Below are 25,531 nucleotides of genomic sequence, written 5' to 3'. Positions count from 1 at the left end.
GCATAATCTCAACCGGATTTGTTGATAAGAGATCAAGTCCATTTTTTATTTAAGCGTCTTGTTCTGTAGCTCTGGTGAGGGGTGCTCAATGTACTGTTGGTCTGTCAGAAAGATCTCCCTTTTGATATCCATTTTGAAGTCCTTGGATCGCTTTTTATTACTGTTGGCTACATAAATGATTGCCCTCTAATATACACTTTCAAAGTTTCCCATAAATGGCTGGGTGAAGTGTCTTCTGATTTTTTTACTTCTAAGAAAAGCTGTACCTGCTCTGAGACAAAGTTAATGAAATTCTGCTCAGAGAGCAGCACAGAACACCATGTTTTATGAGGCTTATTTTTCATGGTAGTACTGACGGTAGCACTAGGGGAGCGTGATCGGATATGACTAGATGCAGTTTTATCATCAACAACGGAGGAGTCAATATGTGAAAAATAGTGGTGGACTGGAGAGAAAAAATTGTGTTGTTTTTCTGTGGGATTTATCTGCTGCCACAAATTAAAGACACCAAACTGTTCCAAAGAAGACATAATATCCTGAGCTCTGTGGGATAATGGCATATTATTATTTGTTTACGGTGGAGTACCGGATTCAAAAAACAATTAAAGTCCCCACCCAGAATCAGATAGCGGGAGTTCAAATCTGGTAATAGAGAAAATAATGATTTGATAAAGTTGATGTCATCCTTATTCATAGCATAGACATTCGCCAGCACTACAGGCCTATTATTAAGTTATCCCGTAACAATAACACGCCTGCCATCTGGATCGGAAATAACATGTGAGGAGACATTACTCTTAATCAAAATTAAGAGCCCTACTTTGGTAACCTGGGCAGAAAGCCTGCCCTTTCCATGAACTGTTTAACCGGGTGTCGCCTGATGGTCGGAGATTAATCTCTTGAAGGAATTGCTATCTTTGCTTTCAAGTTATTCCCATGAGTTAATACCTTGTAATGCTTCAATAAGTTAACTATTCCCTTCACATTCCATGACACACATGTCATTTCTCATTCTTTGTTACCCTTAATACTGCTTGTGGTCGCCTTGTGGTACATGGCCCTATGCTGGTTCAGCGTAGGTATAAAGCAAAAATATATCAAAGTAGAAAAAAGGCAGTACACATTAGTCTTGCATCGGTTCTGATACTCGCGTTTCCTTGCGGTTAACCCGCAAACAAATCAGCTGGCAGGTGGAATAAAAAATAATTTCAACCAGCGTGTCGGCTCGCAGTTCTAAAAATGTATATTGCCATTTGGAAGCATTTTAAATCTAAATATTATTTAAAAAATGTACAAACCCAGGAGCTTGTTGGGTTGAATAGTGTTGCGAATTCTATTATGTGAATGGTGAGGCAGACGAATGACATCATCAGTGTGCATCATGTGATTTTAACCAATTATGAATAGGCATTGTCTACAAATTGGTTAATGATGCCATTGGAAACACTTATCTTCCTCTATCTTTTTTACTACAAAACATAGAAACGCGCCATTGGTGCTGGAGAGGATGAATATGAAGTTGAAAAAAGGTGAAATTTCCCTTTTAAATTAAAATAATATATTTTTTACAAACCCAGGAGCTTGTTGTGTTGAATAGTGTTGCGGATTCTATTATGTGAGCGACAATGCAGAACTAGCCGAGACTACCAGCCACCTAGCTCATGCGAAAATAGCCAACATAACAGGAGAAATAAAAAGAAAGGTTATGATGGTGGATTACACCATCGTGGAAACAGGTAATGTGCAAGTGAAATCCCCAATTTGGAGGAATTCATTGGATTCATTCCTTCATTCATTCATTCTGTTGTCATTGTGGACAAGGAGGACAACAACCTGGTAGTTGGACAGCCTGCAATAGTACAAGCAGGTATTTGTTTAAAATAATTAAGTTAATTATTACATTCATTCAGGCTTTCGTCCATTTAGACCATACGCAGGCCGTATAAAGTTCAAACCTATGTGGCTGGTTAAAGGCTGACTAGTGTTAGGTTCTAATTTTCCGAGTAAGAACTAGACGGGCACTATGGAAGCTTAAACCAAGTTTATTCTTCCCAAAGGATCGAACAGCTGAACAGACAAAAACATGTTTACATTACTGGTGGTATTTGTACCCCACTTTGGATGGAGTCTCTTCCTCGCTAAACATTGTATCTTCATTGCTAGGCAGGAAAATAAGTGATACGGGCAGTAAACGGTTATTTTTCCCTTAACGTGACCTGACCTGACCTCAACTCCCTTCATCACTAATCCATGGCTCTCTCCCCTTATCAATGCCTGCCACGTGATCGCTTTCCCTACACTCAGTACATTCCAAGCATAATTGCACACACTATATACCTTCCTCCTACAGATTAACACACTATATACACTGCTCAAAAAAATAAAGAGAACACTTAAACAACACAATGTAACTAATTTCCACCTTTTGTCTATTCCATTTGCACAACAGCATGTGAAATTTATTGTCAATCAGTGTTGCTTCCTAAGTGGACAGTTTGATTTCACAGAAGTGTGATTGACTTGGAGTTACATTGTGTTGTTTAAGTGTTCCCTTTATTTTTTTGAGCAGTGTACCTTCCTCCTACAGATAACCATTAACTTCTGGTGTAGACCCTCTAAACCTAAGTGCCCAATATTTCAATAGGATACCTGATAATTAACCCTATCCCAAGTTTAGGAGTTAGAACCCAGAATCCATCAGTAGCCAATAGCCTACTAAATATACAGTGCATTCGGAAAGCATTCAGACCTCTTCACTTTTTCCACATTTTGTTACGTTACAGCCTTATTCTAAAATGGATTAAAATGTTTTCATTCCTCATCAGTCTACACGCAATACCGCATAATATGCCATAAAAACTGAAGTATCACATTTACATAAGTATTCATGCCCTTTACTCAGAACTTTGTTGAAGCACATTTGGCAGTGATTACAGCCTCGAGTCTTCTTGGGTATAACGCTACAAGTTTGGCACACCTGTATTTGGGGAGTTTCTCCCATTCTTCTCTGCAGATCATCTCAAACTCTGTCAGGTTGGATGGGGAGCGTCACTGCACAGCTATTTTCATATATTTCCAGAGATGTTCGATCCGGTTCAAGTCTGGGCTCTGGCTGGGCCAGTCAAGGACATTCAGAGACTTGTCCCAAAGCCACTCCTGCGTTGTTTTGGCTGTGTGCTTAGGGTCGTTGTCCCGTTGGAAGGTGAGCCTTCTGCCCAGTCTGAGGTCCTGGGGGAGGTTTTCGGACTCCGGAAAAGGCGCATCTGCATGAGCTCCGAACAGGGCAGATCAATAGGCGCAACCAACGGACGGGGTAGAGGGTTGCGAACTTGACAACTTCACGATGACTTGCGGGCAATGGGTTCTAAACAACAATTACAATTTTAAAAAAACATGAAAACATGTTTGGGGAGAATTATACCACCACCCAGTGCTTAATGTGTAAATTGGGAGGTGCTGGGGGAACACATTAGAAGAAAAATCACTTTTCTAATAAAGCATTGCTTGCATTATCATTGCTTTTGCATACTGGCATAGACCAGTAGAGTAGAGAGAGGTGCTTGCAGAAGTTGCGCTCATGGGGAACATTTTTAGTGGTCATGGGTCACTTTTATAAAAGCATTTCATACAATTCTACATCATTTTAGATGACTGGAGACTTTAGCACAAAGGATCAAAATGACAGGTTATACCTTGATACTGACAAATTGTGAATCTGAGTTCAATGAAAACGGCCTCGTCTTAAATCCATCAATAGCCTTTGGAGACACACATATTGTACAATATGAGGAGGATTTTATAGTCCTAAAAAAGCTATCCAGTTTCACTGACTCGCCCAATGTTGCGCAGCTCACTCACCGGCGATGGCCAATGCGCTAAGCCAAAAGCTTATCTCTCTCTTGTTTTACTTTGTAAAACAATGCTGTTCTCTCAAAAGGTCTATTTGAAAGTTGATAACTTGGTAGCCTACAGACAGATTAGTCTTCTCTTTTCAGCAGGATCTGTGTTTTCCTGCTGTTGTATATGAAATCTCGCCAAAGGCCTGTATTGGCTGACAGCAGTAATTCCATAACTTTGGCAAATGTATTTCAATTTATCAGTGGTGCTGCGATAGCTCCAGCACCCTTAACGCTGCGATTCTGTAAGTAAATAAATGATTAAGTGCAACGCTGGAGAGATGAGAGTTGCATGCTCATTTCTATCAGAGCAGGGAGAGACATCATAGAACGTGAATCTCATTCTGGTTCGGTGAGAAATACAGGCACACATCTCTCTCTCACCACAGCAATGGCCACGCGTTGGTCTATATAGGCTACAATGTTGTGCAAACCATGAACCCGGGCCAGCCCAACACTATTCAAGTCTTAGAATATCAGGCACTGTTTTCACATTACGTTTTTTAGGGGGCAGCCAGGAGAACTACAGAGGATCAACTTGAATTAACTCTGATTTGTTTTTATTATAATTTTTACTTTGCAAACAGTAAAAATAACGTTTTATGTTACGAGAGGTACCGGATCCTGGCAAATGGATTCCAGAACGAAACGATCCGAAACTGAGGTGCCGAACAGGATCTGGCTCAAATGAAGCACTGCCACCATCCAAAAGGGCACTTTAGATACTGGGAAAGCAAAGGGGCTTGTGCTCTGTACAGGTAGAGCCCTATCTGTGCACTTCCTGACCCACAGCTCCCCATGTACAATATGAAAACAGCATTTCCCACCCCATATGCTCTGTAGCTGGGGTTCGCCTGGCTCCCCCTCCCCTCCGAAAGAAAATCAAAATGGGTTAAATTTACAAAGAAAATGTATACTAAACGTATTTCATAAATTGTTTTTTTAAAGAAGCAAAAACTGTGGAAAAAGGAAGAGAGTCATGCCTATATGTGTTGGCCACTTTACTAATGTTTATCTGTTCCTTTATAAAACAACAAAACAATCGTACAGTGTTATGAGGAAGATAAACCGACACGGAAGTAAACCTCATGGTATGTTTGTCCTGAGAACGGACAGGCACATGGATAGCACATTTAATGTGCAAACAAAACAGTGTATAATTCGCCTACTGTTGTTCGTATGTTCCTTGACCCCACCCACCCCGAGACACACAGGCACAGACACACGCATACAAATACACATTGATTTTGTATTGGAGATACCTGTATGCGGTAGTAGAGTACACTTAATGTGTTATGAAATGTAATGTCATTTTTTTATTGTGTACAGTCATGGCCAAAAGTTTTGAATGACACATATTCATTTTCACAAAGTTTGTTGCTTCAGTGTCTTTAGATATTGTTGTCAGGTGTTACTATGGAATAATGAAGTATAATTACAAGCATTTCATAAGTGTCAAAGGCCTTTATTGACAATTACATGAAGTTGATGCAAAGAGTCAATATTTGCAGTGTTGACCCTTCTTTTTCAAGACCTCTGCAATCCGCCCTGGCATGCTGTCAATTAACTTCTGGGCCATATCCAGACTGATGGCAGCACATTCTTGCATAATCAATGCTTGGAGTTTGTTAGAATTTGTGGGGTTTTGTTTGTCCACCCACCTCTTGAGGATTGACCACAAGTTCTCAATGGGATTAAGGTCTGGGGAGTTTCCTGGCCATGGCCTCAAAATATTGATGTTTTGTTCCCCGAGCCACTTAGTTATCACTTTTGCCTAATGACAAGGTGCTCCATCATGCTGGAAAAGGCATTGTTCGTCACCAAACTGTTCCTGGATGGTTGGGGGAAGTTGCTCTCAGAGGATGTGTTGGTACCATTCTTTGTTCATGGCTGTGTTCTTAGGCAAAATTGTAAGTGAGCCCACTCCCGTGGCTGAGAAGCAACCCCACACATGAATGGTCTCAGGATGCTTTACTGTTGGCATGACACAGGACTGATGGTAGCGCTCACCTTGTCTTCTCCGGACAAGCTTTTTTCCGGATGCCCCAAACAATCGGAAAGGGGATTCATCAGAGAAAATGACTTTACCCCAGTCCTCAGCAGTCCAATCCCTTTACCTTTTGCAGAATATCAGTCTGTCCCTGATGTTTTTCCAGAGAGAAGTGGATTCTTTGCTGCCCTTCTTGACACCAGGCCATCCTCCAAAAGTCTTTTTTGAGTGGTGCTTGGAATCATTGTTCTTCCTCTGTCAACCATGGTTACCTGCAAGGAAACACATGCCGTGGTTTGTGCGTGCAGATGCATTCACAACTGCCTGCTGCCATTCCTGAGCAAGCTCTGTACTGGTGGTGCCCTGATCCCGCAGCTGAATCAACTTTAGGAGACGGTCCTGGCGCTTGCTGGACTTTCTTGGGCACCCTGAAGACTTCTTCACAACAATTGAAACGCTCTCCTTGAAGTTCTTGATGATCCGATAAATGGTTGATTTAGGTGCAATCTTACTGGCAACAATATCCTTGCCTGTGAAGCCCTTTTTGTGCAAAGCAATGATGGCGGCACGTGTTTCCTTGCAGGTAACCATGGTTGACGGAGGAAGAACAATGATTCCAAGCACCACCCTCCTTTTGAAGCTTAACTCTGTTATTCGAACTCAATCAGCATGACAGAGTGATCTCCAGCCTTGTCCTCGTCAACACTCACACCTGTGCTAACAAGATAATCACTGACATGGTGTCAGCTGGTCCTTTTGTGGCAGGGCTGAAATGGTGGAAATGTGGAAATAGTGGAAATGTGGAAATGTTTTTGGGGAATTCAGTTCATTTGCATGGCGAAGAGGGACTTTGCAATTAATTGCAATTCATCTGATCACTCTTTATAACGTTCTGGAGTATATGCAAATTGCCATCATACAAACTGAGGTAGCAGACTTTGCAAATTTAATATTTGTGTCATTCTCAAATCTTTTGGCCACGACTGTATATAACTGCCTTAATGTTTCTGGACCCCAGGAAGAGTAATGGGGATCCTTAATAAATACAAATTCAGCTCCCAACCCCAGCCCACAGGGATTTTCGAAGGACGAAACGAGCACACTCACAAACACCAGGATTGGTATATATGAAGTTTGAGTTTTCCTGTCTGTGTGTTGTTTAGGTGGTGAGTCAGGGGGAGAGGGCTGGGAGCTCTGTGTCTAGGGTGGACCCCCAGCTACTGAAGATGGCCCTGAGCCCCTACCCCAAGCTCAAGGCAGCGCTCTTCCCTGTGAGCGGACCACGAGGGACCACCGCCACCACATCCGATATCTCCGTCTACCACCTCATGCAGGTACTCTACCACATCCATACCGTCCAGATCATGTTTGCTGTTTTCAAATCATACGGTAACTTACCACATGCATAAAGGAACTGAATAATAGGGTTTGATCCTGAGTATACCAGTAGCATTCAGCTCATCACTGAGCAAACAAAGGCCCTAGGCTCTAATCATAGCATTATAGAGAACCACACTAGCATCTTCACAGCACATTACACCCAAACTCTGCATTCACAGCATGGCACACTACACACTATCACAGCTTCGAAGGTAAGCTTTGATTTTGAGTGTGTATTAGCAACACGTCAGCCTTGAAACTCATCAACGTGTCTGCATCAGGTAGCTTATGTCTGGTCTGGCCTGCACTTTTTTGCTGCGGTACGGTAATTGACTTTTCACCGCTTAAAGGTTAAACAGCCAGCGCTCGGACAGCTAGCTTCCCCTCAGGCTACAGACAGCAGGGAGCAATCACGTTAATGAGTGGTGGACATGCATGGCTCCACTTTTATCCTCGTGAGGTATGAAACCAGTGCACTAATATGTTGCTGGAAAATAGGTTGAGATATGTCAGCCCATCCTTCCACAGTTTCAATAGGGTATAATTAAAGTGACGAAACCTGTGGAGTAGGCTGAGCAATGTGCTTTTAAAGGAAATGTTGTTTGTCCGAAACGGAATATTTGTACGGCACTTGTTATGGACTGTGTACACGGTGGTGTTACGTGCAATGTAAATAAAGACTTTGTATGCAGCGGAAGTATTTTTGCAGACAATTTATTTCACTTGTCTTTCCTTTCCTTAGTCTTTACATCCATTGGATCCATCTCGACTGTTCGGGTGGCAGTCTGCCAATACACTAGGCTCCACCGGTAGGTATTTCACTAAAAGAACATGGAAAATATATATTTTTTAAGCTCACTTCTGAATATCAATTTATGCTCTTGTAACTCACCTAGCATAGGATGACGTACCCTAGGGTTTAACTAAGGCTGTAGATTGTCTTGGTAATAATTTGTGTCTTGAAAACATTGTGTGATATGTCATGTTTAATTCCCCCAATAGAGACCTCAGTGGAGCTGCCCCATTTCTCTAGTCCTCACCTCGTCAGTAAATACGCCTTCATTGAGAACCTCGACTTCCTGTACTATCTGCGTCACGGACGACCATCGTTCGCCTACGGAACGTTTCTCGTCCAACAGCTAGCCAACTCCAACGAATTGAAGTCACAGTGAGTATATCAGACTCTGTTAGGAAATATCAAATGACATCAGAGTAACATAGACGTCACACTACAAAGACAGTATGTTTTGCAGGAAGCTGAGTACATCCCCAAAAACATCTTACCTCAGGACATGATGACTATGCCTGGAAACAAATAACGAAGCACTCAGATGTCTACAATGATCTTTGAGGTTTATCAGGGACAAGCAGGCCGGGCTAGATTTCGAAGTGTCAGACGCCTTCCTCCTCAGTGCCTTAACGACACTAACCAAACTATTTGAAACTTGTTTAACATAAAAATAAGAGGCTTGGGCAAGCACTTATCCTTGTTATATTTTCCCCTCTGTTGTCGTTGTTACTCTTAGGTGGCACACATCATTTTTTATATATATATATATATATATACACACCTTTTTTTACTCCCTTTTCTCCCCAATTTTATGGTATCCAATTGGTAGTTACAGTCTTGTCTCATCGCTGCAACTCTCGTACGGACTCGGGAGAGGCGAAGGTCGAGAGCCGTGCATCCTCCGAAACACAACCCAACCAAGCCGCACTGCTTCTTGACACAATGCCCATTTAAGCCGGAAGCCAGCTGCACCAATGTGTCGGAGGAAACACTGTGCACCTGGGTACCATGTCAGCGTGTACTGCGCCCGGCCCGCCACAGGAGTCGCTAGTGCACGATGGGACAAGGACATCCCTGCCGGCCAAACCTTCCCCTACCCCGGATGACGCTGGGCTAATTGTGCGCCACCCCATGGGTCTCCGTCTCCCGGTCGCGGCCGGCTGCGACAGAGCCTGAACTTGAACCCAGAAACTCTAGTAGCACAGCTTTAGACCACTGTGCCACTCAGGAGGCCCTGGTGGCACACATTTTGAACATCCAAGTTCTCTCTTGCAGTTTTTTCACTTCAAATGAACCCCTTTATTGTGCACCATATGTTCTCATTATTTCATTTGAGCCTTTATTCTGCCTGTTGAACATGTTTGCCTGGAACATGATTTTACTTTATGTTATACTGTAGTATGTCGGTCAGGTCGTTTTGTATCAATTCAATCACTTTTTGACCATACACCTTTTTAAATTTGAATGAAACTTTCCATACACGTTTGCCCATTGTTGAAGTGGTTAAAAAAATACTTTTTGGACCTGAATACTGTTAGTTTTTACTCTGTTTATTTAGAACGGACAACTAGTCAAAGCTCAAACCAAGTGTATTCACCCACTGGGTCAAACAGCTGCAAACAGCTGTTTCCCCTAGCACAAGTATTTATATGCCTTTTAGGCAGTCTCCTCCTTTTCTCTAAACACTATATCTTTGTTGCTAGGCAGGAAGTGATGTGTGTAATAAACTGTTCCTTCTCCCTTCCTCTGACCTGACCTCGCCCCCCATTCCTCACTAATCCACAGCTATCCACCCTTATCAGTGACCGCAGCCATGTACATTCCTTCTACATATAACCATTAACTTCTGGTATAGGAACTATTTCAAATTACAACCCAACAATACCAAAACATTCAGGAGATCGAAGTGCTCAAAGTTGACCCATTTTGCATACCCTACCATGTGACATCCATGTCTTAATCACTGAAAAAGATAAATCATTGAGTTTGATATAATTTGAAGGTTTACAAACAGGGTTTGCAAAGTATTAGATGATATCTATTTTTATTCAAGTTTATTAAAAAACATGTAAACTCTAATTTTCTTCATTTTTGCATATGTTGTAGCTCAGACTATTTTACATCATCTGAGGTGTTTGTGTGTTTAATGCCTGTCGCCGGTTAAGACAGTATTCTCTTGAATTCTTCTACCATGGGCAAACATGTATAGAAGATTTCGTTCAAAAAGCGATTGAATTCATATAGGACGACCCAATATAGAAGTCATGTACACTGAGTGTAAAAAACATTTGGAACTCCTTCCTAATATTGAGTTGCACCCACTTTTGCCCTCAGAACAGCCTCAATTTGTCGGGGCAAGGACTCTACAAGGTGTCGAAAGCATTTCACAGGGATGCTGGCCCATGTTGACTCCAATGCTTCCCACAGTTGTGTCAAGTTGGTTGGATGTCCTTTGGGTGGTGGACCATTCTTGATACTCACGGGAAACTGTTGAGTGTGAAAAACCCAGCAGCATTGCAGTTCAACACAAACCAGTGCGCCTGGCACCTACTACCATACCCAGTTCAAAGGCAATTCAATATTTTGTCTTGCCCATTCACCCTCTGAATGGCACACACACAATCCATATCTCAAGTGTTTCAAGGCTTAAAAATCATTCTTTAACCTGTCTCCTTTTTATCTTCACTGATTTGAAGTGGATTTAGCAGGTGACATCAATAAAGGATCATAGCTTTCACCTGGTCAGCCTATGTCATGGAAAGGTGTTCCTAATGTTTTGTGCATTCAGTGCACATTGTATTGTAATATGTTGTATGTCTTTTCCCCACGTCAGGCTCAGTCATGCGGCGGAGCAGGCCTACAGCCTGGCCATGCTGCATTTCAGCATTCCCTCTGTGGCAGCTGCATGTGTGTGTTTCTGCGAGCTCCTGGGTGTGTGTAGCCTAAAGCTGCGGGTGGACCTCAAAGCCCTCAGTCTGATCCTCCGACTCCGGAGCCAGAGGCCGGGAGGAACGAGCACATTCTCCCTTAAAGACTTATTGGGTAAACCTACACATACACACTTGTGTAGGGTTTTTTCGCTGCAGCCGCAATAACATCTGCTAAATAAATATACAGTTAAAGTCAGAAGTTTACATACACCTTAGCCAAATACATTTAAACTCAGTTTTTCACAATTCCTGACATTTAATCCTAGTAAAAATTCCATGTCTTAGGTCAGTTAGGATCACAACTTTATTTTAAGAATGTGAAATGTCAAAATAATAGTAGAGAGAATGATTGATTTATTTCAGCTTTTATTTCTTTCATCACATTCGCAGTGGGTCAGAAGTTTACATACACTCAATTAGTATTCGATAGCATTGCCTTTAAATTGTTTAACTTGGGTCAAACGTTTTGGGTAGCCTTCCACAAGCTTCCCACAATAAGTTGGGTGAATTTTGGCCCATTCCTCCTGACAGAGCTGGTGTAACTGAGACAAGTTTGTAGGCTTCCTTGCTTGCGCACGCTTTTTCAGTTGTGCTCACAAATTTTCTATAGGATTTTAAAATTTATTTTAATTTTCGTTTCACCTTTATTTAACCAGGTAGGCCAGTTGAGAACAAGTTCTCATTTACAACTGCGACCTGGCCAAGGTGAAGAAAAGCAGTGCGTCACAAACAACAACACAGAGTTACACATGGAATAAACAAAAAGACTATATACAGTGTGTGGACTGTGTATGCAGTGTGTGCACCTCAGTGTGCACTGAGGAAGTAAGATAATAGGCCATAATGGTGAAATAATTACAATTTAGCAATTAAACACTGGGGTGATAGATGTGCAGAAGATGAATTTGCAAGTAGAGATACTGGGGTGCAAAGGAGCAAAAAATTATAATAACAATATGGGGATGGGGTAGTTGGGTGGGCTATTTACAGATGCAATGATCTGTAAGCTGCTCCGACAGCTGATGCATAAAGTTAGTGAGGGAGATATGAGTCTCCAGCTTCAGTGACTTTTGCAGTTTGTTCCAGTCATTGGCAGCAGAGAACTGGAAGGAAAGGCAGCCAAAGGAGGAATTGGCTTTGGGGGTGACCAGTGAAATATACCTGCTGGAGCGTGTGCTACGGGTGGGTGCTGCTATGGTGACCAGTGAGCTGAGATAAGGTGGGGCTTTACCTAGCAACGACTTAGATGACCTGGAGCCAGTGGGTTTGGCGACGAATATAAAGCGAGGGCCAGCCAACGAGATTACACAGGTCGCAGTGGTGGGTAGTATATGGGGCTTTGGTGACAAAACAAATGGCACTGTGATAGACTGCATCCAATTTTCTGAGTAGAGTGTTGGAGGCTATTTTGTAAATAAGATCGCGGAAGCCAAGGATCGGTAGGATGGTCAGTTTTACGAGGGTATGTTTGGCAGCATGAGTGAAGGATGCTTTGTTGCGAAATAGGAAGACGATTCTAGATTTAAATTTGAATTGGAGATGCTTAATGGGAGTCTGGAAGGAGAGTTTACAGTCTAACCAGACACCTAGGTATTTGTAGTTGTCCACATATTCTAAGTCCGAACTGTCCAGAGTTGTGATGCTAAACGAGCGGGCAGGTGCAGGCAGCGATCGGTTGAAGAGCATGCATTTAGTTTTACTTGCATTTAAGAGCAGTTGAGGCCGCTGAAAGAGTGTTGCATGGAATTGATGCTCGTCTGGAGGTTAGTTAACACAGTGTCCAAAGAAGGGCCAGAAGAATACAAAATGGTGTCGTCTGCGTAGAGGTGGATCAGAGAATCACCAGCAGCAAGAGCGACATCATTGATGTTAACAGAGAAAAGAGTTGGCCCGAGAATTGAACCTTGTGGCACCCCCATAGAGACTGCCAGAGGTCCGGACAACAGGTTGGTGAACCAGGCGAGGCAGTCATTTGAGAAACCAAGGCTGTTGAGTCTGCCGATAAGAATGCGGTGATTGGCAGAGTCGAAAGCCTTGGTCAGGTCGACTATTACGGCTGCACAGTATTGTCTTTTATTGATGGCGGTTATGATGTCGTTTACAACCATGAGCGTGGCTGAGGTGCACCCATGACCAGCTCGGAAACCAGATTGCATAGCGGAGAAGGTACGGTGGGATTCGAAATGGTTGGTGATCTGTTAACTTCGCTTTCGAAGATAAGACAGAGAATAGATATAGGTCTAGGGTGTCTTCCCCTTTGAAGAGGGGGTTTACCTCGGCAGCTTTCCAGTCTTTGGGGATCTCAGACGATACAAAAGAGAGGTTGAACAGGCTAGTAATAGGAGTTGCAACAATTGCAGTGGGTAATTTTAGAAAGAGAGGGTCCAGATTGTCAAGCCCAGCTGATTTGTAGGGGTCCAGATTTTGCAGCTCTTTCAGAACATCAGCTATCTGGATTTGGGTGAAGGAGAAATGGGGGAGGCTTGGGCAAGTTGCTATGGGGGGTGCAGAGCTGTTGACCGGGGTAGGGGTAGCCAGGTGGAAAGCATGACCAGCCATAGAAAAATGCTTATTGAAATTCTCAATTATCGTGAATTTGTCGGTGGTGACAGTGTTTCCTAGCCTCAGTACAGTGGGCAGTTGGGAGGAGGTGCTCTTATTCTCCATGGACTTTAAAGTGTCCCAGAACCTTTGGGCGTTTGTGCTACAGGATGCAAATTTCTGTTAGGAAAGCAAGGCTAGCTTTTTGAAACTGCCTGTGTATATTGGTTCTTAACATCACTGAAAAGTTGCATATCGCGGGGGCTATTCGATGCTAATGCAGAACGCCACAGGATGTTTTTGTGCTGGTCAGGGGCAGTCAGGTCTGGAGTGAACCAAGGGCTATATCTGTTCTTGGCTCTACATTTTTTGAATGGCGCATGCTTATTTAAGATGGTGAAGAAAGCACTTTTACTTCTACTGATGGAATGAGGTCAATATCCTTCCAGGATACCCGGGCCAGGTCGATTAGAAAGGCCTGCTCGCTGAAGTGTTTTAGGGAGCGTTTGACAGTGATGAGGGGTGGTCGTTTGACGGCGGACCCATTACAGACGCAGGCAATGAGGCAGTGATCGCTGAGATCCTGGTTGAAGACAGCAGAGGTGTATTTAGAGGGCAGGTTGGTCAGGATGATATCTATGAGGGTGCCTGTGTTTATGGATTTGGGGTTGTACCTGGTGGGTTCCATGATAATTTGTGTGAGATTGAGGGCATCTAGCTTAGATTGTAGGACATCAGCATATCCCAGTTTAGGTCACCTACCAGTACAAACTCTGCAGATAAATGGGGGGCAATTAATTCACATATGGTGTCCAGATCACAGCTGGGGACTGAGGGGGGTCTGTAACATGTGGCAACAGTGAGAGACTTATTTTTGGGAAGGTGGATTTTTAAAAGTAGAAGCTTGAACTGTTTGGGCACAGACCTTGATACAATGACAGAACTCTGCAGGCTATCTCTGCAGTAGATTGCAACTCCACCCCCTTTGGCAGTTCTATCTTGGCAGAAAATGTTGTAGTTGGGGATGGAAATTTCAGAATTTTTGGAGGCCTTCCTAAACCAGGATTCAGACACGGCTAGGATATCAAGGTTGGCGGAGTGTGCTAAAGCAGTGAAAAAAACTAACTTAGGGAGGAGACTTCTGATGTTAACATGCATGAAACTAAGGCTTTTACGGTTACAGAAGTCAACAAAAGATAGCGCCTGGGGAATAGGAGTGGAACTGGGGGCTACAGGGCCTGGGTTAACCTCTACATCACCAGAGGAATATAGTAACAGAGCCTATTGAGACCACATCGGGCGATCACGTCGGTAGTCCAGTCGTGATGGATCGGCGGGGCTCCGTGTCGACAATACAGGGTCCAGGCCAATTGGCAAAGGAGATATTGTAGCCCTAGAATTAGCATTGGCCTAGCTTGAGGCTAGCTCAAGGCTAGCTGGTGCTAGCTTCGGGACAGAGGCGTTAGCTAACAGTAACCACTGTTTGCAGCTAGCTAGCTGCGATGATCCGGAGTATTGATCCTGTGTAATGATCCAGTGCGGTAGGAATCCGGTGATATGGTAGAGAGAAGCAGTCTGATATGCTTTGGGTTGATATCGCGCTGTGCAGACTGGCAGGTGATTGTCCGAGCTAAGGCTGTCTGATTCCGGGGGGAAAAAGGCGAGGACCGCTAGCCGTGGCTAACAAAGACTAGTAGCTAGTTAGCTGGCTTGCTCCTGATGGAAGTTCCAGTTATAAGGAATAAAAATAGCAGTTCTGTATCACATTGGGTGAGGCAGGTTGCAAGAGTCTGGTGATATGGTAGAGAGAAGCAGTCCGATATGCCTGGGTTGATATCGCACTGTGCAAGACTGGCAGGTGATTGTCCGAGTTAAAGCAGGCTGATGCCGGGGGGAAAAAAGGCCAGGATCGCTAGCCATGGCTAACAAAGACTAGTAGCTAGTTAGCTGGCTAACTCCTGATGGAAGTTCCAGTAATAAGGAATAAAAATAGCAGATCCGTACCACATTGGGTGAGGCGGATTGTAGGAAAGTATATTTATTTCATAGATAGAAAGTGAGATTAAGATATATACGTCCTACTGCGCTGCCGTCTTGAATTTTGAAAAAAAAAAGATTGAGGTCAGGGCTTTGTGACGGCCTCTCCAATACCTTGACTTTGTTGCCCTTAAGCCATTTTGCCACAACTTTGGAAGTATGCTTGGGGTCATTGTACATTTGGAAGACCCATTTGCGACCAAGCTTTAATATCCTGACTGATGTCTTGATGTTGCTTCAATATATCCACATAATTTTCCTTCCTCATGATGAGTCCATCTATTTTGTGAAGTGCATCAGTCCCTCCTGCAGAAAAGCTCCCCCACAACATGATGCTGCCACACCCGTGGTTCACGGTTGGGATGGTGATCTTCGGCTTGCAAGCCTCCCCCTTTTTCCTCCAAACATAACGATAGTCATTGTGGCCAAACAGTTCTATTTTTGTTTAATCAGACCAGAGGACATTTCTCCAAAAAGTACGATCTTTGTCCCCATATGCAGTTGCAAACCGTAGTCTGGCGGTTTTGGAGCAGTGGCTTCTTCCTTACTGAGCGGCCTTTCAGGTTATGTCGATATAGGACTCGTTTTACTGTGAATATAGATACTTTAGTACTTGTTTCCTCCAGCATCTTCACAAGGTCCTTTGCTGTTGTTATGGGATTGATTTGCACTTTTCACACCAAAGTACGTTCATCTCTAGGAGACAGAATGCGTCTCCTTCCTGAGCGGTATGACGGCTGCCTGGTCCCATGGTGTTTATACTTGCGTACTATTGTTTGTACAGATGAACGTGGTACCTTCAGGCATTTGGAAATTGCTCCCAAGGATGAACCAAACTTGTGGTCTACAATTGGCTGATTTCTTTGGATTTTCCCATGGTTTCAAGCAAAGAGGCACTGAAGGTTGGCCTTGAAATACATCCACAGGTACACCTCCAATTGACTCAAATTATGTCAATTAGCCTATCAGAAGCTTCTAAAGCCATGACATCATTTTCTGGAATTTTCCAAGCTGTTTAAAGGCACAGTCAACTTAGTGTATGTAAACTTCTGACCCACTGGTATTGTGATACAGTGAATTATAAGTGAAATAATCTGTCTGTAAACAATTGTTGTGAAAATTACGTGTCATGCACAAAGTAGATGTCCTCACCGACTTGCCCCTAATCGTTGACGGACCCTTTTTGTTGACAAGAAATTTGTGGAGTGGTTGAAAAACAAGTTTTAACCTAAGTGTAACCTAAGTGTATGTAAACTTCCGACTTCAACTGTATGTATGTGACCAATACAATCTGATTTTATTTGCAAAGACACACACACACATCACACAGTGACGTTTGTTTGACCTTTTCTGTGTTCCAGCTGCTAAAGGTAGTAAGCTGGTGGAGAGGGAGACCGCGGAGGAGCTGCTCTTTGACTTGGAGGAAGCTGTGAAGGACAGTTTGGAGAGGAAGGGCATCAGCAGGTTAGACACAGGCCCATTCCCAAATCCACCTGTGCCTTGTGGAGATCTGATGGGTAAAAGCAATATGGTGAAAGTTACATCTCGCATGTCACAGGGCAAGGTGGAGATGTGACCGTATTGCTTACACCTGTCAAATACTTTCGGATCTCAGCAATTGCATAGGGGCGAGAGGAGGGGGCGAGAGGAAACACTCTCATACGGGAAGGAAATATATCCCATAGTTTTATGCACAATTGGTTGTGTGAGTCTGTTCAACTCTAAATGCCCTCTCCAGGTCATCCTATGAGGCAGGTCAGGAGTGGGCTCTGCCCATACAGTTTTGCCAGCTACATGCCCTGCCCCTGAGCAGTGTGTACCCGCAGGACTGTGCAGCCGACAGCCAGTGGCTACACTTCCTGCTCTTTGTCCAGCTGCACAGCTACCCCCCTCAGCAGGTACATCTCCACCACGGCCAAACACACACATGCTAAATCTTTAAAGGCCCATTCGAACACTTTTGAACCTCCTATTCATTATCTCCAGCACCATACCAATCAGTGTGTGAAAACAGCACATTTCTACATTTTTACGTTAACACTCTGATTTAATGAGTCTGTCATGCAGGGGTTTAAGTTCTCCATCACTGTGACAAATGTCCATCATATGTGACTCACCACCTGGATTCAGTCTTATGAAGCAAAATTTGAAATTGGATTTTTGACATTGGGTAAAAGTAAAGACTCAGAGCTACAAAATGGTATATCATAAACAGAATTTTTGAGGAACAATGGGAAAGTAATTCTGCTTTGAAAGTTGATAAACTCACTTTTGAGAAAATGGCCTTTGAAAGTTTTGGTACCTAGTGGAGAGCTCTCCTTTGTCTACACCCATTCAGCATTGTTCACACTCTCTTAAGCCAGCCCCACCCATCTCTCTAAGGATTCACATGTGAGGTCATGTGCTAAACAGTGAGTAGTGTAGTCAAGATTAAGACTAAAAGTGGTAGTAGCCTACAATAACGATGCAGAAACGTGCCATTTCCACATATGTAAACACTGGTATGGTGCTGGAGATAATGAATATGAGGTTTGAAAATTGGTGGACTTGCCCTTTAACTATCATTAACACCCCACTAGAAAACCCTTCCAATGCAGCCGCGCTTTTATCTCAATTTCAAATCATTTCTGGGTAACAATGAAGTACCTTACTGTGGTTTTGAACATTTTAATTGATAACAAAGAAACAAAAAAACAAAAATAACTCCTTAGCAAGAGCACTTTCTCAAGGCCTAATTGGACAAGCCTAATGGGAGGGATATGCAACCTGAAAACTGACTGTTATTGGCAGAGCGGTATGAAACTCTTTGTTATTGGTCTATTAACTTGCACTGTCTGGTGGTGTTGCCAGGCAGGCTGAAACTCCATCCCACCGAAACAGGATGAAATTTCAGGCGGTCTTTTCAAACAGCTCTTACACTAAAAGGCAATTATCATAATTTTCACAAATTCACAGTGTTATTCCGACCTCGTTGAGTGGAAATGTATATATAAACCACAGGAAATTAATTTTCGACTGCATTGGGCCTTTAATAACCCATACAACTGAAGGATTCTACCATACCTACCTTCTCTGTTCACTCTATAATGGGATGAAAACTGCCCTCAGGTTCTCTTCCTCTGAAGATCCCTATCAGGGAAATATGTTATTTGAATTAAATTGTATAGCTACAGGGGCCTAAACTGTAAGGATTGTTCTCTAGATGGAAAATAAAGACGGGTGATTTCCAATCGCCCCCTTGTCTGTGGTACTGTAGCGATTGTATGTTTTCAGTTCTTCCCTCTTTCCCTACTTGTGATTGACAGGTGAGGTCCCTGGCGACCCAGTTCAGCCCAGCCCTGCAGGCCCACCTGACCCTGGCCTTCCAGAACCTGCAGCTCAGCTCTCAGTGGCGGGTGGGGGAGGTGGAAGACGGGGAGGCCCAGGGTCAAGTCACCCTGCCCAGCGAGGAAGCCTCCGACCCCCCCAAGGAGCTGTTCCAGGTGCTGCTGCAGAGCCAGGAGCAGGTCAGCCCCTGGAGACACCTCCTGGGGGAGGCCCTGGCACAGCACTGCCCCACGCTCACCACACTAGCTGCCTGTCATCAGGTGGGGCTCTGTCTGTAAGGATTCTCTGTCTATGAGAATTTGTATTATACGGCTTGGTATAAAATTCTGAAGTGTATTGACTTTCTCATTGCATTGACATTTGTGTCATCCATGAACTTTGTAAGAAAGTGTATAAAGTTGCACTTTACACGATCTACTTTGTATCTGGACTTTATTTACCTGACTGTGTGTGTGTTTGATTGCGTGCGTCTTTCTCTGTACGGTGTGTGTGTGTGTGCCATGGATTGGATTGACAGGAAGCCGACCTGCTCCAGTGCCTCTGCGTCTGGGTCCTGACCTCTGTGGATGAGGTCATTGCCACAGAGGCTACCGCCCACCTGGAAGAGAGCCCGCAAAGTCATGAGTGGAACCTCCACGACCTGTCAATCATCTGGAAGACACTGCTGAGGAAATGCAGGATCAGGCCTCTCATACGAGGCTTCCAGCTCTTCCAGAGGGTAATTCAATAGAACACGTGTGATACATATCATTGTAGGTCTTGCAAATTACCTGCCCTTGGGAAGAAAAAAAAAATCTCAAATCTCCCATTGACACACATGCATGATTTAGACGAAAGTATGCACACAAATATAAAGTTAGGATTCTGGCCCAAATCTAAATGTTTTCCCCCAAGGGCAGTTAATGTGCAGCAATTTAACTGACAAGGCCTTATTCCATTTTGCGGTCTGAGCACTACCATGCTATAGGCCGAAACTCAACAGATTATTTTAGAATGCATTGTTTTGAATGATAATATCCCAACCGAAGCAGGGCGGGCGGGCAGTGAATACTCTGTCCGCTCAATTAGAACACGTCTTTATCCTTGGCGCTGTAGTCACAAAACAATTATTATTATTTTTCAAGCACATTTGAGAATGACGTGCATCTGAGACTAGAGAATGAAACGAGGCACGACATCACAAATGTATTGAATGTAAGGAAGAAAAAAATATCAGTCGGGTGAACATTTTAAAAACGGTTCTATTATACGCTGAGTATACAAAACATTAAGAACTATGTCATGGAAAGAGCAGGTGTTTTTAATGTATGTTCTTAGTGTATATTGAATAGACTACATGCAAATGAGGTTGCAGCAGGCTTAAGATGGGCGGGACTTTCCACTATTCCCTGTCAATCACTAACCGATGAAACCAATAGAAATGGCTTTAAACTTTCATTTCATTCAAGCGATTGAAAGCACGTAGATGGTTGCTTGCCTATCCAATCCCTCGTTATTATTTGCGTGTCATTTATTGGTGTCCTTCAGGCTTAGTCTATTAGAATACTAATCTACCTGCACGGCAGCTTCCCTCCTCAGAAGTGACCCGAATGATATGTCCTCGTCGGCAATTTTGCGCTGTATGCATAATCTTCAAACAGCTTCAAGGCTTAGACCAGCTCGTCTCATTAACCCGGCAGACATCATGGGAGGTCTGCCTCATGTACTATGGCTGTCATGTCTGGCTCTGCATGAGTTTGGGTGGTCTTTTATCACATTTCTCTCTCTCTCTCTCTCTCTCTGTGTGGGTGTGACAGGACTCTCCCCTGATCCATGTGTTGCTCATGTACGAGCTGTGCTACGACTACAAAAACTACCCTGAAGCCAAGAAGAAACTCATTGAGTTCCAGAAATGCCTGATCACGGTAAGCTCCTTCACCCCTCTGCCTCTTCTTTCCACTCCCATTTCCCACACTCACTGTCCAACTCTCCCGAAAAGGACACCAACTGACTCTGAAGTAGAGCCCGACCGATATGGGATTTTTAGGTCCGATAGCGATTTTAGGGAGGCGAAAAATGCCGATTATATGTTTTTTTTAAGGGTGGAATGAACAACTCAACTAAATATGAACATTAACATTATTTAAGAACATTTTATTTGTGGTTTACATGCTAACCACCAACAACAACGATATCCTCTATAAATACGAAAGTAAACACAAAACACTTGTTCAGTTTATCTTGGTACAACTTAAAGATTTGTCTATCTATGACGGTGAATAAGACTGCATAAGTGTTTGTGCTGAAGCACAACAAGCTAATAAACAAGAACGGTTTAATGAATTGAACATTGTCTTAAAGTAAAGGCCACTCCGGGATGCTGGCCTTCTAGGCAGAGTTGCAAAGAAAAAGCCAATATCTCAAACTGGCCAATAAAAATAAAAGATTAAGATGGGTGAAAGAACACAGACACTGGACAGAGGAACTCTGCCTAGATGACTGGTTGTGTTTATGCCACATTAAAAGGCATAGGATAGGGGAAGCTTTCCCTAAAGTAAATTTAATGAAATTGCCAAAATTATATAGCCTAATTAGCTTTTCTTTCAAAAACAAGGACATTTCTAAGTGACCCCAAACTTTTGAATGGTAGTGTATTTGACTGCAAACCAATTCAGTTTTTTTAATGGAAACGAAATGGACTGTGTGCATGTACTGTAACGCGTCGTGCAGGGCGGATTTGTTAAATATTTTTTTATCTATGTCCGTGCGGATGACGTTCCATTAGAAAAGTAGAGCGTGTCCGTGTCATGTCCCTTTAAGTCTGACAGGTTGGTTATGGGGGAAATTGATGCCCTCCATTGTCAGGACCGGGGGGAATTAAAGGGGTGCGTGTGTCTGACCTTGCCCGTCCTGTTTGGAGATGTCATTAGAGGGATGAATTTGGTGCCACACATGCCAGCGAAGCCACAAGGCCAGGGCCAATTTATCGAGTGTGTCAAGCACAACAGCTCTCATACCTCAGCGGTGACGTTGGCTGTAATCTTGTGTTCAGGGCCTGGCCTCTTGCCGTCTTTTGCTCTGTGTTTTGAGATAGTCACCAGCCCAATTCACATTGTTGCACACAACCTTTTGTGGCCGTAGTCTCACCAAGTCCTCCCTCTCGATGACCATAGTTAACTTTGATGTTCTTTATTTATTTAATTCCTGTATTCACTGTGATCTCCTGTCCTTGTGAAAGGTACATGCCCTCATGTCTGTTACTTTTCATTATCCTCTATTGTAGTTAATGGAAGAAATGAGGACAGGAAGACTTTCTAGCATGAATGTTTGATGTGTTCTGTGTACACGAGAGGTTATACAGCCATAGTTCCTATGAGGTATGTGTGTGTTGCATGTAGGCCAATCTCAATTCTCTTTATTCTTTCATCTTTCCCTTATCCTCTCTCTTTTTCTCTGACAGCTGAGGAGCAGTGGTGCTCATGCGCCAGCAGGCCTCCCTCTCCAGTGGGTGGAGTGCCAGGCCTCAGTCCTCCTGTTGACCATGATGCAACAGTGCTCCACACAATACGAGCTGCGCAGACTACTGCAGCTGCTCGCAGACATGGAGCGCCTGCTCAAGTCTAACGGTGAGACACCAGTATTAACACTGTAGTAACACCGAGTCTTCAGCTGTTGTGTTGGATCATCATATTTAGCGAATTAGCTGTTAATTAAGTGAGACTTAACCTAAATGACGTCCATAAGAGTTTGGTCATTAGTGTTGCATTGTATCCAGAGCAACGATCTCTGTGTTTATTGTAAGCCCGACTTCTCCTCATAACACTGTGCAAACAAAGTGTCGCTTAACATTGACTAAAACTATGAAGACAGATATTTTTACCGTATGATTACCACTGAACCCTCCAGGTATGGTTGTGACGTGAGCAGGCAGAACGCCTTTTCATCAAGGATTTAAATCACTGTCTTCCACTTGTGTGAGGTGTTGAGAATACTGTATTATTTTTTGTAGCTTATTGTCTGACTCAGACACTTCATGTTTGAGTCTGTATCTGTATTAGAGGTCGACCGATTATGATTTGTCAACGCCAATACCGATTATTGGAGGACCAAAAAAGGCCGATACCGATTAATCGGACGATTTTTATTTATTTGTAATAATGACAATTACAACAATACTGAATGAACACTTATTTTAACTTAATATAATACATCAATAACATCAATTTAGCCTCAAATAAATAATGAAACATGTTCAATTTGGTTTAAATAATGCAAAAACAAAGTGTTGGAGAAGAAAGAAGTAAAAGTGCAATATGTGCCATGTAAGAAAGATAACGTTTAAGTTCCTTGCTCAGAACATGAGAACATATGAAAGCTGGTGGTTCCTTTTAACATGAGTCTTCAATATTCCCAGGTAAGAAGTTTTAGGTTGTAGTTATTAAAGGAATTATAGGACTATTTCTCTCTATACCATTTGTATTTCATATACCTTTGACTATTGGATGTTCTTATAGGCACTTTAGTATTGCCAGTGTAACAGTATAGCTTCCGTCCCTCTCTTCGCCCCTACCTGGGCTCGAACCAGGAACACATCGACAACAGCCACCCTTGAAGCATCGTTACTCGTCGCTCCACAAAAGCCGCGGCCCTTGCAGAACAAGGGGAACAACTACTCCAAGTCTCAGAGCGAGTGACGTTTGAAACACTTTTAGCGCGCATCCCGCTAACTAGCTAGCCATTTCACATTGGTTACACCAGCCTAAACTCGGGAGTTGATAGGCTTGAAGTCATAAACAGTGCTTGAAGCATTGCGAAGAGCTGCTGGCAAACGCACGAAAGATAAACTAGTAATATCATCAACCATGTGTAGTTAACTAGTGATTATGTTAAGATTGATTGTTTTTTATAATATATGTTTAATGCTAGCTAGCAACTTACCTTGGCTTCTTGCTGCCCTTGCGTAACAGGTAGTCAGTCTGTCACGCAGGCTCCTCGTGGAGTGCAATGTAAGGCAGGTGGTTAGAGCGTTGGACTATTAACCGGAAGGTTGCAAAAACGAATCCCCGAGCTGACAAGGTAAAAATCTGTCGTTCTGCCCCTGAACAAGGCAGTTAACCCACTGTTCCTAGGCAGTCATTGAAAATAAGAATGTGTTCTTTAACTGACTTGCCTAGTTAAATAAAGGTGTAAAAAAAATAAAAAATAAAAAAAATACGCCAATTGGTGTCCAAAAATACCGATTACCGATTGTTATGAAAACTTGAAATCGGTCCTAATTAATCGGCCATTCCGATTAATCGGTCGACCTCTAATCTGTATGCTTGTTAATCACCGTCTTCTGCTTGCGTGAGGTATTGAGAATACAATATTGTAAACAGGATTTTCTGGTCGACTCATGGACTTGACCAGTCTTTGCTGCTATGTATGCATCGGTCTCTTTCTCTGTGAGCAGGCCCGGACTTCAAGAAGCTCAGCCTCCTCAGCCAGGTTCTCCAGGACACCTCGGTGTCTCTCTCTCCCAGGCTGCTTGAGAGCTATTCCCCTGACATCCTGCAGGGAGAGTGCCAGAGCATGTTGGAGAAGTTGCAAGACAGCGGCCTGTTCCACAAGGCCCGCCAGGTGGCCGAGCTGGCAGGGCTGCCCATTGACAGCCTGGTCATCAACGAGGTGAGCTCGTGGGTCCTCAGTGCTCATCAACTATATCATGTGCAGCCTGTTCAGTGTAAACTCAACTCTCACTGCCCTATACCTTTGGTATATTTAATGTAAGTTGATTTGGTCTAGACTCTACAGTGCCTTCAGAAAGTATTCACATCCCTTGACTTGTTCCACATTTTGTGTTACAGCCTGAATTTAAAATGGATTACATTTAGATGTTTTTGTCACTGACCTACACACAATACCCCATAATGTCTAAGTGGAATTGTGTTTTAAGTTCATTAAAAATGAAAAGCTGAAATGTCTTGAGTCAATAAGTATTCAAACCGTTTGTTATGGCAAGTCTTACTAAGTTCAAGAGTAAAAATTTACGTAAGAAGTCACATAATAAGTTGTGTGAAATGAGTGTTTAACATGTATTTTTCAATGACTCAGATTCAACCACAAAGACCAGGGAGGTTTTCAATGCCTCGCAATGAAGGGCACTTATTGGTAGATGGGTTAAAAAAAAAGTGAATATCCCTTTGAGCATGGTGAAGTTATTAATTACACTTTGGATGGTGTATCAATACACCCAGTTACTACAAAGATACAGGCGTCCTTCCTTACTCAGTTGCCGGAGAGGAAGGAAATCACTCAGGGATTTTACCATGAGGCCAAAGGTGACTTTAAAACAGTTACAGAGTTTAATGGCTGTGATAGGAGAAAACTGAGGATGGGTCAACAATATTATAGTTACCCCACAGTACTAACCTAATTGACAGAGTGAAAAGCAGAAAGCCAGTACAGAATAAAAAATATTCCAAAACATGCATCATGTTTGCAACAAGGCACTAAAGTAATACTGCAAAAAATGTGGCAAATAAATGCACATTTTTTTTCTGAATACAAAGTGTTATGTTTGAGGCAAATACAACACATTACTGAGTACCACTCTCCATATTAAAAATAAATATATGGTGGCTGCATCATGGTATGGGTATGCTTGTAATCATTAAGGACT

General features: G+C 43.0%; 1 protein-coding gene across 3 annotated transcripts in view; it reads left to right on the top strand.

Annotated features, from left to right (window-relative positions):
- Positions 1–25,531, top strand: part of spg11 (SPG11 vesicle trafficking associated, spatacsin) — an 86,472-nt gene that overhangs the window by 40,124 nt on the left and 20,817 nt on the right. For all 3 annotated transcript variants that reach the window (XM_055934819.1, XM_055934818.1, XM_055934820.1), the window contains exons 19-29: positions 7,050–7,220; positions 8,009–8,075; positions 8,269–8,434; positions 10,890–11,098; positions 16,926–17,028; positions 17,303–17,462; positions 18,870–19,151; positions 19,409–19,609; positions 20,688–20,795; positions 22,331–22,496; positions 24,323–24,537. In XM_055934819.1, coding sequence (XP_055790794.1) covers positions 7,050–7,220; positions 8,009–8,075; positions 8,269–8,434; positions 10,890–11,098; positions 16,926–17,028; positions 17,303–17,462; positions 18,870–19,151; positions 19,409–19,609; positions 20,688–20,795; positions 22,331–22,496; positions 24,323–24,537 — 1,848 coding nt within the window. The remainder of the gene's footprint in view (positions 1–7,049; positions 7,221–8,008; positions 8,076–8,268; positions 8,435–10,889; positions 11,099–16,925; positions 17,029–17,302; positions 17,463–18,869; positions 19,152–19,408; positions 19,610–20,687; positions 20,796–22,330; positions 22,497–24,322; positions 24,538–25,531) is intronic.

This window comes from Salvelinus fontinalis, chromosome 9 (assembly GCF_029448725.1).
Source record: "Salvelinus fontinalis isolate EN_2023a chromosome 9, ASM2944872v1, whole genome shotgun sequence".
NCBI classification, from domain to species: Eukaryota; Metazoa; Chordata; class Actinopteri; order Salmoniformes; family Salmonidae; genus Salvelinus; species Salvelinus fontinalis.
This window is presented reverse-complemented; position numbering and strand designations above follow the sequence as displayed.